Raw genomic sequence first — 13,818 nt, 5'->3', positions numbered from 1 at the left:
ATGCTAGCTGTTACTGTACAGTATGTAAGGCCCAAGCGTTTTAACTTTAAACATTTCATTTATTTCAGCCACTAGGCAACCCCCTTCCCTCAAGAGGCTTTGCATTTTGCCAGGCCACCATTGTAAAGAAGATGTTCTTAACGGTTGCCTGGTTAAATAAAGGTTGTATAAAAGAAGAGAATAGTAAAAAATACAGAAGAAGAAGAAGAAGAAGAAGAAAATCATTATTATGAGTTTTAAACTTGACCATTTCCAGGTGTATGCCTAACAGTGTAGGGACAATGTTGATTACAAAAAGCTAGCTAGTAATGTTGTGTTAGATAAATTACAGTACTTTTCCGTTCATAAGAGACAAAGAACAGCCCTTAATGATCTTGTTATACTGTAAACTGTAGGCCCATGTGGTCGGATTAACTTGGACCTTATTGATCAATCATCAGTAGACTTCCTTTGGGGGCATGTTCTTCTTTTTTTCCTGAATTTTTTTGCTCTTCATGAGATCTGTCTCTCAGTGACAGCACGCAACCTCCCAAACTCCCCAGTCTCCCTGTGTTTTATTACACATGTGCAAGGTCCAAAGATCAGTTGTGCATGCGTTTGGGTGATGGGTCCCTCCAGTATAAAAAGCCTCTGGGTTATCTCACGCATCGTGACAGTTCTGTCTACTCTTTCTCCCTTGACACACCACAGAGAATTCCCACCGGGAGCGGCGCTAAGATGATTAACACTATAATGGACGCCCTGCAGGGCTTTGGGGTGAGCACTACACACTACCTGCAGACCAACTACAAAGACGCCCAGGGCCTGTTCCTCTGGGTGTCATGGGCAGCAGACCTCAGGAACACCTTCTTCATCTTCTTTCCCCTTTGGTTCCATCTGCGCTCGTCAGTGGGCATCAAGCTCATCTGGGTGGCTGTGATCGGCGACTGGCTTAACTTGGTATTCAAATGGTGAGTCAAAGTAATCACTTCTTTCTCCCCGAATCTATTCATATTTGTATTATGTTTAGCTGAACAATTCTGCAGAAATGATCGTATAATGTTAGGTCACAGGTTTTCAAAGTGGGGCCCACCAGGGGGGCCAATTGCAAATTAAAAAATAAATAAACACACACATTGTTGTGCCAGTTTAACAACTTTCGACCCGGTGTCCCTATTTTGGGCATGTCATTATTATTGGGCAAGTCAGCCTGCTATTTGGGGGTCCATGGGTGCATGATCGTTAAGGGCCACCATTCATGAAGACTATGGCTTGTTATTGAAGCTGTTAGGCACTGAAGGGTGCAGTTTAGTCACTATATACTCCTGTTAATCTCTTTAGGATTCTATTTGGGGAGAGACCTTACTGGTGGGTGCATGATTCACCGTACTATGCCAACACCACTGCTCCTCATATCGAACAGTACCCTATGACATGCGAAACTGGACCAGGTAAGAACTGTCATTCACACATGCACTTTTTGCTCTTTAGTCCTAGTTTACTGTGCTTATTTAAGTTAACTGGTGTCCAAATAGCATAATTCTTAAAGCAGTCTTCAAAATGGTTGTTGATATAATTGTCTTTTCTTAAATATCTACCGTGGCAAAAATAAGGTTTGAGTTGAGTGCCATGCCTAAACAAAAAGAAGAGAAATCAACTATTCCAACTACTTATCTACCCATGTCTGTTTCTGCAGGCAGCCCATCCGGCCACGCAATGGGAGCTGCAGGTGTCTATTACACACTGGTGACCGCCATCCTGGCCATTTTGACCAGCAAGAAGAAATATTCCAACAAAAAATCCACAGACAACAGCTGGTGAGTTCCAGAACCAGCTCTGGCAGTTCTACGGAGCTGCACTCTTCAAACTCCTACTATCTCCCCTCCATGACGTTAGCGTTGTTTACCATTTTCCTTTCCGAGTGCTTATCAGCCCAGACGTCCTATCTGTTCAGCACAGTGGTTGATTATTGACATACCATGTGAATGTGGGGTGTTGTTGCAGGGTTATACATGTTGTGTCATACTGTCAGAGTTGGATCTAGGTTGGATTTGCTGAGGGGGGGGATCCATGCCTCTGGTCAGGCTATATTGAATACATGCATTTCCTTTTGGGAAATGTAGACTCTCTGATATGTTTGATATTCATGTTTGATGTTATCACAATTGAATTCAAAATGTATGTTAACCACATTAACCCTGACACCTCTATTTTGAAGAAATTGCCCAATTTTCTTTATTCAAATATAGAAAAAATATCATATCAAGCTCCCAACACGTCACATGGTAAAAAATAGCTTATAAGCTATTTTCACTATTTGTCTTACAAAAAAATATATATATGCCCCTCTATTTTTTTATATTTTTGTTTACAAATCTAACCCTGCATATGCATAAGAACTTAGATGATAACAGTGATATAGCATTGTTATGACATCTGATGGTTACATTTTTGACTGTTGCAAACAAGCCATGAGAGGTTTTACAGTGTATTGTTCTTTTTTTTTTTGACAAAATGATTTTGCCACTCATTGGGTCTGTATCTCGGCAGGTATCTGAAGGCCATTCTGTGGTCAGTGTTTTGGGGTGTCCAGGTGTGCGTGTGTCTCTCCAGGGTCTTCATCGCCGCTCACTTCCCCCATCAGGTCATAGCTGGTGTCATCACAGGTCAGTCAGTAACAATTATCAATTGGGTGGCCTGAAACCCGTATCATGATTCTGTGCAGAATGTTTTTTTTTCCAGTTGTCTGCAGTGAGACGAAATACATTTCTGAAGCCTTGTCTAAGTTGTATAATATTCTCTTCTACTGTTTGGCATTTATCACATGATGCTCATGTGTTCTGATGTGATTCATTCTATCTCAGGTATGATTGTGGCCGAGGCCTTCAGCAGAATCCAGTGGATCTACAGTGCCAGCATGAAGGATTACTTCTATGTCACCCTCTTCCTGACCTCCTTCGCCGTTGGCTTCTACCTGCTGCTCAAGTCTCTGGGTGTGGACCTGCTGTGGACGCTGGAGAAAGCCCAGAAGTGGTGCATAAAGCCAGAGTGGGTCCACATGGACAGCACCCCCTTCGCCAGCCTGCTGCGCAACATGGGGACCCTGTTTGGCCTGGGCCTGGGTCTGCACTCTCCGCTCTACACCGAGACCAAGAAAAGCAACAGCACCCTGGTCAAGGCCCTGTGCGTCGTCAGCACCCTGCTCCTGCTGCACCTGTTCGACTCCTTCAAGCCCCCCACGCACACCGCCGCCCTCTACTACCTGCTGTCCTTCTGCAAGAGTGCCACCGTGCCCCTGGTCACCGTCAGCATCATCCCGTACTGCGTGGACAGCGCCCTGGGCCTGCAGAACCAGAAGAGCTCGTGAGAGGAGCACACCGAGAGCTCAAGGCACAAACCGATGAAACGGGAGCCTGCATGTGACAGGTCTGACCCAGGTCCGCATGTGGTCTGTGGTCTGCACTCTGCGTGTGACAGGTTTTGGTCTGCCCGAAACGTTTTGCTCTGGTGCTTCATGAAAAGATACACAGTAATATATATCTTAGTGTTCATTTAATTCTGAAGAGTGTACAAATGGAACCAAATGGACCCTTGTGGACCCGTATACGCTATTGTACAAATGGAACCAAATGGACCCGTATACAACCCGTATACCCTAGTGTACAAATGGAAGTTTTGTTCCATTTGTACACTCTTCGGAGGTAAATTAACACTAACAATGTTACTGTGTAGATTGTCTGGGAAACTGACACACTGGTATCGTTTGGACTCTCGACACCTGTGCTTAGGAATTCTGACAGCGAGCAACAAATGTACACAGCATGTACAATGGCACTTATCAAGAACCCATGGTTTGACTTTTGTCTTATATACTGTAATTTATGAATGGTTTAGGATTCTCAAGGATTGGATCAACACATTGGTCCAGCGAGTGCACGATTCTTTCATTGTAAAGGGAAAGAGCAACTTTGCTCAGGGCTTTGACATGTTATTTCATGTTATTTTTTTAAAGGTTACTATTGAAATTGTGTTGAATTTATTTAATAAAAAAGGTTTAAAATATAAGAATTGACTGAGCACTGAATTGACTACACCATGCACTCACTGGAATGTAGCCTATAATATATATATAGTATCAACACAGTTCCCTTATCATCCACTCCATCATCCACTCCAGCATTCATTCATTCACTATTATTTTGTTTTTGGCCCAAAACATGCTCCTGCCAAAAAATACTGTTGTTCCATATGAATGTTGCACATGTACACAGGTGCAGATCAGTTGAATGAGAAGAAATCATGGTCAATACTAATTATTAAATAACAATGAATTTGAAAACGACATAAAGAAAAATGTTGAAAGCATGAATGCACTTTTCCAGTTGTGTCTCAGAGTGTTTATGTGTTTCTGTATTTAAAATATAATGGAACAGTCAAGGAATACATTTTAAAAATCCACATCGTAATGGCATGGCTCCAATGCGGTTCTCCGATCTCTGACTTCATGTGGCCAGCCTATGACATCAGTCATCGATGTTTTTTTTATTGATTGAATACTTTTTTTGTCAAACAATGTAAACAGCACGGAGTACAGCAAAACATTTAGGCTAAAAGGATAGCACAAAAACGTCCTGGGGACTTAAGTTGTTTTCATTGTGGTCCTATGTATTCAATTCATCAACAGAGCATGGAGTATTAACACATTAGTACATGTCATCAACAAATACAAATAGCTATGTTTACAGATGAGAAAAAGGAAAAACGGCAGCCGTGTATGTCCTCTCATTTCAATGGGAATGATAGATGCTTTTTCAAGCCTGTTTTGAAAGAAACCAGTGATTCACATCCTTTAATGGATGATGTCTTGTCAGGGCATTCCACATTATGGTGGCAGAGTAGTAGTAAGTCATCTACAGTATGACATATCTATGATCCATGGCCACTAATTTGGGCAAGGTTTCAGCCCAATCTATTGACTTTCATTATGAAATGAAAGTTCAAAAAGTTCAGAAAGAATAAACCATGAGGAAAACAAAAATAAAGTGTAGGTAATTCTGTGGCTTATTGGCAGCATAAATAAAAAAGTTTGGCGCTGTTTGTGAGATTAGCTAGAAACAGTGACAGACACACACCCTCTCATAGACAGCTATAGCCTCTTGCAGAGCCACAGTGTAAAAAAACATTTGTCACTTATCTGTACAGCCAGGATTATCACCTGCATGGAAATGAAACTGGGACATACAGCATGAGTTAGATAACACATTGGTATCAATACCCTGAATGTCAACATCGTACATGCCATGTCAGGGTCAAGCTGCATGAAGCAGGGCTTGTGTAAATCACCTAGTTTCTGCTAAAACAAGGTTTGACCCTATTTTGATTATGCAGTATGTTTTTTTGTTAATGATTGAGCTGTCATTCTTGATTTTTACTTTACATATGATTAAATGGGATTAAATGACATTCTTTGACAACAAGGTTGTAAAGTTTAAAAAAAAACATGCTGTATAACAAACTGCTGTATATTCATAACAGAGTAGTGTCATCATGTGATAAACTATACAGTATAGTCACAAAGTCCTTTTTGTGCACTGTCCTGCCTTGCTGGAGCTGGTCCCTAGACACTGCTCAGTGGCTGCCCACCACTCCAAATAGTTAGGATGGGTTAATATGCATGGGACAAATTCCCCCAACAAGGATCAATAACATATCATTGCTGTCGGGCAGAAACCTTATATCTCCATATTCTAACTTTGTGTGTGTTTTTCGTAAATTAATGCCCTACTTGATCATACTACAGCGTCACACAAAAGTATCTAAAGCAGCAGATCTGCAAGCTCGACGTGTTTTGAGCCTGCTGCTTGTCGATCTGCTACTTTTGCTGTTTTGGATTTTCAATCCTGAAAAGTAACAGTTTTGTATATATAAGGTTTCCACTTTAAGGTGGTGTCCTGGTGCAGTCACAACAACCTGGAGTTAAACACTCTAAAAATGATGGAGACCATTGTGGACACCAGAGTCCCCCACCCCTCCTCTCACACACCATTAACAACAGTTACAACTGTGGAGACAGTCAAGTTCCTTGGAACTACCATTTCCAGGGACCGTAAATCGACAGTCAAAATGTCTCAACCGATGATGTAATTCCTGTGACAGCTGAAGAAGTTCAGCAACCTGCCACAGGCTATGATCAGTAGTTTTCAAACTTTTTCATGTCAAGGACCCCCAAATTGATCATGTATTTGGCCGCAGACCGCCATCTGAAAATGTGTGGTTCTAAATCTGTTGGTGATAACAAAGATCTCTGGGGGAATTATAGCTGTGTGCGGACTCATCATTTTCATGTTATTATCTTACATCAGCTCTACACTGCCATAGTCTGTCCTCCCCTTTTTTGCAGCCTCCAAGCAGACTGGATCCTGATCCCTGATCAATGAACTGTACGCTTCCAGGCTCTGGAAGCGAGTGTGCATCTCTGATACCTCTCATCCAGCTCTCTTTGTAGCAAATCCTGACAATCAAAATCAAAACAACCAGGCTCATTAACAGCTTCTTGCACTCTTTAACATGCAGCTGAACCACATATCAACCGACAGTAACATTTGAATATAAGGAAGGTTCTGCTTGAAGTGTTACACACATAACACTTCTTGTTCTTGCTATTTGAACTATGTAGCCTACCTACCAAGTGCGTTATAAAATTGTGTAGAATACCCTGTCAATATTGCATATTTCCAACTGGTGTGTGCAATATTGTAGATACATGCCTTATGCCATCACTGCACATACACTTACTGTCTGCCTGCACTTCTTTTACCATCAATGCACAAACTTATTATATTTCACATTTGATATGGATTTCTTTATAAATAACACGTTATGTGTGAATATTAAATCACAAAATAATTACAATGTAGCCATTTTAAGCAGGCAATCTTATTCTTCCAAGTGCAAAATCAGAAATGGCATAAACCCTAGTCAACAAACGACAGGGTAAATAGTCACATAATATTTTGAGTGCAAAGAGAGATTGAGGCGACGATGGTATGGATTGGATGAGGAATTTTGTGTTTTTATTGTTGTTGTCTACGCCAGGCCGAAGGCATGGCCGAGACTACTGTATGTTTTGCACTAAGTAAGCCTTGCCGAGCCATGAGACCCATAGGGCAGGAGCCTATCTCATCTCCTGTTTCTGTAGTGTGAGGAAGCTTGATGTACAAGTACATCCCCTGGACCATAGACCGTAAAAAAATAGCCCTGGACATGACGCTAGTATGTCGCAGGGACTTACCCCCAATCCAACCCTTGATGCTGAGTGCCAAGCAGGGAGGCACTGGGTCACATTTTTCAGGGTCTTTGGTATGACCCAGCCGGCGCTCGAACCCTAACCTCCCAGTCTCAGGGCGGGAGTCTCTGTGGTCTCTCTGTGGTCTCTGACCACAAGGCCACTGAGCTGGTGTCTGTCTGTCTGTGAACAGCTAATCTCCCGCAACGTTGGCTTTTTTGATTGATGAAATTGATTGAAATTTTGATTAGGCAAAAAAAAAGTAAAACATCACAATTACATTTATAATACTTTGTGTAAAAGGTCCGTCCAAAAAAGTCCTTGCGGTCTTGTTTCCATTGAGGTCCTTGGTATTGCTTGATTATTATGTATTACATGGCCACCAGGAGGCTGATTTTTGCAAAACTTAAAATAAAATAAAGATGACATCACGCAAATCGGTACACATTATCTCTATAGTCAAGTGATCAAGACGAAACCGTTTTGATCACTCAGTTTTTTCATATTTCATCCTGATTGGCGAATTTCCGAACATTGCTGGCCCATAATAACCTACCTGACCTGGCGGAGACCTGTGCTCCGAGGAGCACTTTTTCTAGTCGCTGTTGTTTTTCCCCAAATCGTGCAATTCCTAAAACAAAATGTGGGGGGCAGCAATACAACATCGGTGCGGTGTAGTCTGCCGGAAGTACAAAAGAAGAAGAAGAAGTGCGCTTGTTCTACCGGAAGCAGAAGGCAAGGCTGAGAAAGTTATCCACTACTGCTAGGGGAACACAAGTCACACAACACAGCGCTTTGAGCGCTAACAGAGACCAGAGAGTTGTTTGTTTCAGTCAAGTTCCGACCGTGTGTTAGTTCGATCCGCACTCTCATTTCGTTTTATTATATCACACTCATCTCCTTAATAATAATGGAGAAGTTGGATTTGCTCAAGACCCTGGTAAACGAACGGCTTTCTATAGCCGCCGAGGAGATCTACGGGATGGGTGCGAGGATCATCTGGGAGGTTGAACACCAGTACAAGGGAGAAGTGTCTCGTTTGCAGCAGGAAAACGAGCGCCAACGCAAACTACTGGATGCCATGCTGAAACCCGACGTTCGTTTAAAACGATCAGGTTAGCTTGCTTTACAATTGTTTAAAACATGTGTGGAACCAGTGGTTCTCAAATATTTTCATGTCATGGACCCCCAAATGAATGTGTATTTGTCGCCTAAACCCCATCTGAAAATGTTCTTCCAAATACTCCACATTTTACTTCAAGATTGCGTCGTGGGCTTGTAGATTGGCCATTTTCAAATAGCCGATGTATACAGTATATATGTTTAAAGTGCTCATGTGGCCTACGTTGCTTCTTTTGGGCTTGTTTTCCTAGACCTGGTTGCTTATTTCTCTCGCAAAATCTGGCAACATTGGCCAGAAAGCTAAGCACGAGTAAAACACGTTGGCCCTGTTGCGTAGTTTTTACATCGAAGTTATGAGAACTATCTGTATATTTACATTCAAGGTCAACTGCGAAACTGCTAGCAAAACGTTATTTGGAAAGAGTTGCCTATAATTTAGATGTAGAAGATTGAGAAGTGCTTTTGTTGTTTAAATGCTAACTATCAGTAAGTAGGCCTAATGCTAACAATCCACATGGCTAGGCTAACCCGCCATTTCCTGTGTCGTTACAAAGTTACAACCGTTTATGGCGGGCCCGTCCGTTCACTACTTTGGTGTTTATCTATTTTATGTATACGTTTATTTCGACGGACAGCGCATATTAATGAACACCACACATACAATTCCGTGTAAATACACTGGATTTAGCAAGGATGCTAATTTCCATCCGTAGTCCCCATACAGAAAGCAAGCAACAATACAAAAAAGATCACACAATAAACATTAATGAAAGGGTACCAAAAAACGACAGTATAAAAAGGCCAAGTTTTGACTTAAAAATACAAGACAATGACTCAAGTACCAACATAACAATATTTTTACTTATAGCCGTGTGTTTAAGAAAGAAAAAACCTCTTTTACTTGTCCTTGATGGAAAATACCACGAGGTAAAGGAAAAGGAATTACCTATTCATTCATTAGAACATATGAAAATACTTCTCTACTGTGTGCTCTGAAGAAGATGGACTACAGAAAGTCTTAATGTAAAAAAAGCAATATAATAGGCTAACAGTCACAAGTGATAAATGGTGTGTGTTGAGAATGTTTGTGCACACTCACCTTTCTGTCCACTCATATTGATTGCCATTTGTATTGATTGTACTAGGTTGCGAGGTTTTCAATGCAATAAGTCCTAGTAAGTAGGGATGTAATGATGTTGAAATTTTGGTCGGTAACCTATTTCAGGATTGTGCATCCGAATAATAGTATTATTGCATGGTCAAATCGGGCCATATCCATATTGCAAAACAAGTTTCCAGCTACGTTTACCCCCCATCTGTGTTATAGACCTTCAGTAACTGTTATACTGGGTGCAGATGCAGACTAAAAAACAATGTATTCTATTCTTTTTACCTGATGTATTAGGCCTACTGATGCAGATAATAGTTCAAACTACATAAAACATGTATCAAAGATACTAGGGCTCCCCCTCCCCTAATAAACAGAGTAACTCTTGAGTTCATTTTCAGTTCCACCATTGTAATTAACTTGCCAAACTAAACTGCTTATAAACAAAGACAAGGATACTTATTAGGAATGTCACCTTCCTCTACTCGTGATGTAATCACTGATCAAATCCATTCTGCCACCTGTACAGTCAACTTTTCAGAACTTCTAATTTAAAGTATTTTCCAATTATTATATGACAAAATATATTGTCTAAATATGGACTAGTTTGTAAATATCAGAAGTTGTCCCTTATCTGTTGCCCTAATTTCTATCTTTAACTTGTGATTGATCTTTTTATTGGCTTCAATTATGGTTATATTCATGTATGTTAAAAATACAAAAAAACAAACCCCCAAATCTGACAACTTAATTTGCAAAATAAATCTATATACGTAGAACCTAGTACATCTGTGCGACAATAACAGCATCATGTTCCGTTTAACATAATAATATATCTTTAACATAACAATCCAAATGATATCCCTAACGTTAACTATGGAGCACAGAGCAACATTTGGGTGAGCACGCATATTATGGAGATGCGAAGGAGACTACAAACTAATATCTAAGCCCTCGTTACTTGTGCTGCGGGGCTAGGGTTCACATTATAGAGCTTTTTATAATGTATATTAAAATGGCCTTAATATCTGCGTGGGAAAAACAATTGGTGATTTTCCCTTCACTCGGAACAAGCCTTGTACTTGATGATATGGAAGCAGTTTGGTCGGTGCCATAAAGGTCGAAATGACATTCCTAGCCAGCCCAGTAGTTGTTATGATCCAAACCATTAGAGCTAATGGCTAGCTGTTAATATACATTTTCTTTTACGCCTTCTAGGACTCACAGAGGAGCAGGTTTGCTCCGAGAAGAAAAGGGGGAAACACTGTGTGGGCCAGGAGGTCTTTCAGCCACCAGAAAAGGAAATGAGACCGGAGGACCCAGAAGAAGCTGACCGCTCCGAGCTGATCGTGAAAAGTAAGGTGGAAGAAAACACCCCACCACTACAGTTAGACATATATTCTGATGGAGAGGACTGTGAACAAACAGATGATGATGATGATGGGCACCTCTCCACACTGACGTCTCCAAGTAAGATCAGGGAACACCAGTCAGGAAAAAAACAGTGGACACAAAAAGACACTGGTGCGTCGGTGGAAGAACAAAGATCACCTCTTAAGGTGTTGAAGAGTTGTGAAGAGCCACCAAAAGACACCGGTACGTCGGTGAAAGGTAATAGATCATCTGTGAAGAAGTTGAAGAGCCCAAGAAAGCCAAAGCGCAAGCAACGTAAACGTAAACAATATGGTATTGCTTCAACAGCTCTGGTTTGTAAAGTGTGTAAGAAGTCTTTTGATAATAAGAAGATTCTTCTAGGCCATATAAAAGAGCATTCAAATGATTGTGGGCTGTGTGGCCAAGATTTAGAGCCTACAGAGACCTTGAAAGCTCACCTTCAAGCTCACAGGACATGTGATGTTTGTGGTAAGAAATTTAGTAAGTTTATTACTCTGGCAAAACATATGAGGAGCAGCCACACAGGGGGAAAAGCTTTAACCTGTACAATTTGTTGTAGAACCTTTCGTAAGGAAAATCTATTGCAGTCACACAGCAGAATACATCGGGCAGAAAAACCATACAGTTGCACAGTTTGTGAAAAAAGCTTTCGCCACAGTACTTCATTGGATAAACACAAGAGAATTCACACAGGAGACAAATCATTCTCCTGCAAGCTTTGTGACAAAAGATTTCGTCAAAAGACTCACTTAACCAAACACATGACAACGCACACAGGGGATAAGCCATTCGAGTGTACCATTTGTCATGAATACTTTCGTCTGAAGGGAACGATGAAAAATCACATGTTAAGGCATGCAGGCGAGAAAGCTTTTCCATGTTCAATTTGTGGTAAAAGGCTTGCTCGGTTAGACAGCATGCTGAGACACATGAAACTTCATGAAAGAGAACCAGTAGAGGCGACTGGATCGGACTGCGTAGGAAGTCCTTAGTGGGAATTTATTAAGATTAAAGTTATGTTTTGACCCTCAGTTTTTTAAAATAATGTTAATAACATAATTTAGCCTATAGACAAAATCCTTAGAAAACCATAGATTTAGAGTGAGGATTGCATCCATGATAAAGATTGGGTCCTCACAGGGTGCAAAATAATTTAGCCAACCCCTGGTTGAAAGTTTGACATATTCAAACATTTGCTGACCATAGTCTAGTCATGGTCTGTTTCAAAGCAGTTCATCAGTTTCAAAGCAGTTCAAAATTTGTCAGTGGTTTTGAAGACTGGTAAAAGCTGTATTAGTAAACGGCAGGCTTCTTGGCAAATGTTATTGGAATTACTTGCATTAGGGCTGTCTTCTGTAATCCTATTCAAGATGGGTAAAAAAAAACCTGAATGTTCGAATCCTAAATAATGCTTAGAATAGGAAAATGCGTTACTGTTTCATAACCGATACGTCATCATTTTTGTTCAACTCACAAGTCTGTTTTTAAATGCTGTAAAGATATTTGGTAACAAGTTCATAATCCTTAACACCTAATTGCGTGGTCACAGAACCGCACATTGTGTAAAATGCTGCATGTGATTTGATTGACACATAATGACAGAATTGACAGCCCTGGATTACACATTAGTGTGTAAAAGAGAACAGAGGAAGAATGTACAAGCTCATTTTAATTTTATGTTGAACAATATTCAAATCTTTTTTAAAGGACCATACCGGTGGTCTGGCATGTTTAGCCCGCTGACTACAACTGATATTATGCTTGACATTACTGTTAGCTGACTTTTTTGACATTACTGTTAGCTGACCATTTTCCATAGAATTCTGTAGTTTGTTTGTTTTATTGTTTTAATTTTTATGGAAGACACGAGAATTTCAGTGTGGTGACAATCACCTAGCAGAGACTTGATTCATGATTGTGATAGAACACAAAATTATTTCTAGTTTAACATTACATTGAAAAATAATAAACCGGTAGGTGTGTTTTTTCACCAAAATAAATCTTTGTGGCAATTTTTTGAGACATGGGATAGTGCTAAAAAACGGCTATCGACAGCCGTCAGCTAATTTGGTTTAAACCACCAAATCTTTATGTACGATTACGATGTAAAGCTGTGAATAGACAATGGATGGTATGGTCCATTTAATTTTACTTTCAATTTATGCATTCATTTGTATTTGAAGAAGATAAAGTCACACATTAAGCAAGCCGATTAGGATCATCCAGACAATTGATTTGGTGTTAATAGCAGGAAAGCTGTTTGAGGCAGACTCTGCTGTCACAGTATGCCTTGGGGCGCACACTAACTGTATATTTGTTACATTATTGTATATACTATTTGAGTTAGGACATTTTTATGTTTATTGTGATTTAATGTTGATGATCTTGTCATTTTGTGACTTTCTTTTTTGTCACTTAAATGTAATTACAGTGGTTATAACCATGGGCAGTGGGGAAGATTGCAGTGAGCACTCCCCTGTCCGTCTCTTTGTTATTGCAAGATGTGGTTTGTTGGAGCCTTTGAGAACCTGAAATAAACTGCTTTCCTGTATCAAGAAGTTGTCATGTCTATTCCTGGGAATCTTCATCCCATAAGTCATTACAATATATTGCAACTGGGTGTAATATATGTAGTTCCTCAATAGAAAGCCCCTGACCCTGCTGGATTGTCTAAAAAGAAAAAGAAGAGGCTCTGAAATGTTTTATTCTTCAATGTAATAAGACACAATTATCAGGAGCAATTACATTTTAGTCTACTTGCCAGCAACATGAACCTGGAAATCTTTCATTTAGAAACCGTTGAATGCATTTTATGTTGTACAATTTGCATAATTCACTGGACAATATTTCAGCAACTGCTTTGCCGATATGGAGAATATTCAGTTTCTGACTGCTACAATAGTTACATGTGTACAACAATGTTTTTTTT

The 13,818-nt window shown here is 40.2% G+C and overlaps 2 protein-coding genes across 2 annotated transcripts; both read left to right on the top strand.

The window, feature by feature from the left end:
- Positions 1–717: 717 nt before the first annotated feature.
- On the top strand, positions 718–3,346 carry g6pc1a.2 (glucose-6-phosphatase catalytic subunit 1a, tandem duplicate 2; the record flags this gene model as incomplete). Its single annotated transcript, XM_080455709.1, has 5 exons — positions 718–950; positions 1,321–1,430; positions 1,676–1,796; positions 2,530–2,645; positions 2,844–3,346. The coding sequence occupies 5 exons, from the start codon at positions 718–720 to the stop codon at positions 3,344–3,346; spliced, it is 1,083 nt and encodes a 360-aa protein (XP_080311835.1).
- Positions 3,347–8,050: 4,704 nt separating this feature from the next.
- LOC308104060 (uncharacterized protein) lies at positions 8,051–13,438 on the top strand. Its single transcript, XM_080454332.1, has 2 exons — positions 8,051–8,379; positions 10,713–13,438. The coding sequence occupies exons 1-2, from the start codon at positions 8,175–8,177 to the stop codon at positions 11,879–11,881; spliced, it is 1,374 nt and encodes a 457-aa protein (XP_080310458.1). The 5' UTR covers positions 8,051–8,174; the 3' UTR covers positions 11,882–13,438.
- Positions 13,439–13,818: the final 380 nt, after the last annotated feature.

The sequence above is a fragment of the Gymnoscopelus braueri genome, assembly GCF_963280865.1.
Source record: "Gymnoscopelus braueri genome assembly, chromosome: 17".
In the NCBI taxonomy this organism is placed as follows: Eukaryota; Metazoa; Chordata; class Actinopteri; order Myctophiformes; family Myctophidae; genus Gymnoscopelus; species Gymnoscopelus braueri.
The sequence above is the reverse complement of the archived record's forward strand: the minus strand, read 5'-3'. Positions and strand labels throughout refer to the sequence as shown.

Coding starts and splice junctions, on each gene's coding strand:
- LOC308104060 (XM_080454332.1), top strand. CDS start 8,175: ATGGAGAAGTTGGATTTGCTCAAGACCCTGGTAAACGAACGGCTTTCT. Junction 8,380..10,712: donor CGTTCGTTTAAAACGATCAG/GTTAGCTTGCTT, acceptor TACGCCTTCTAG/GACTCACAGAGGAGCAGGTT.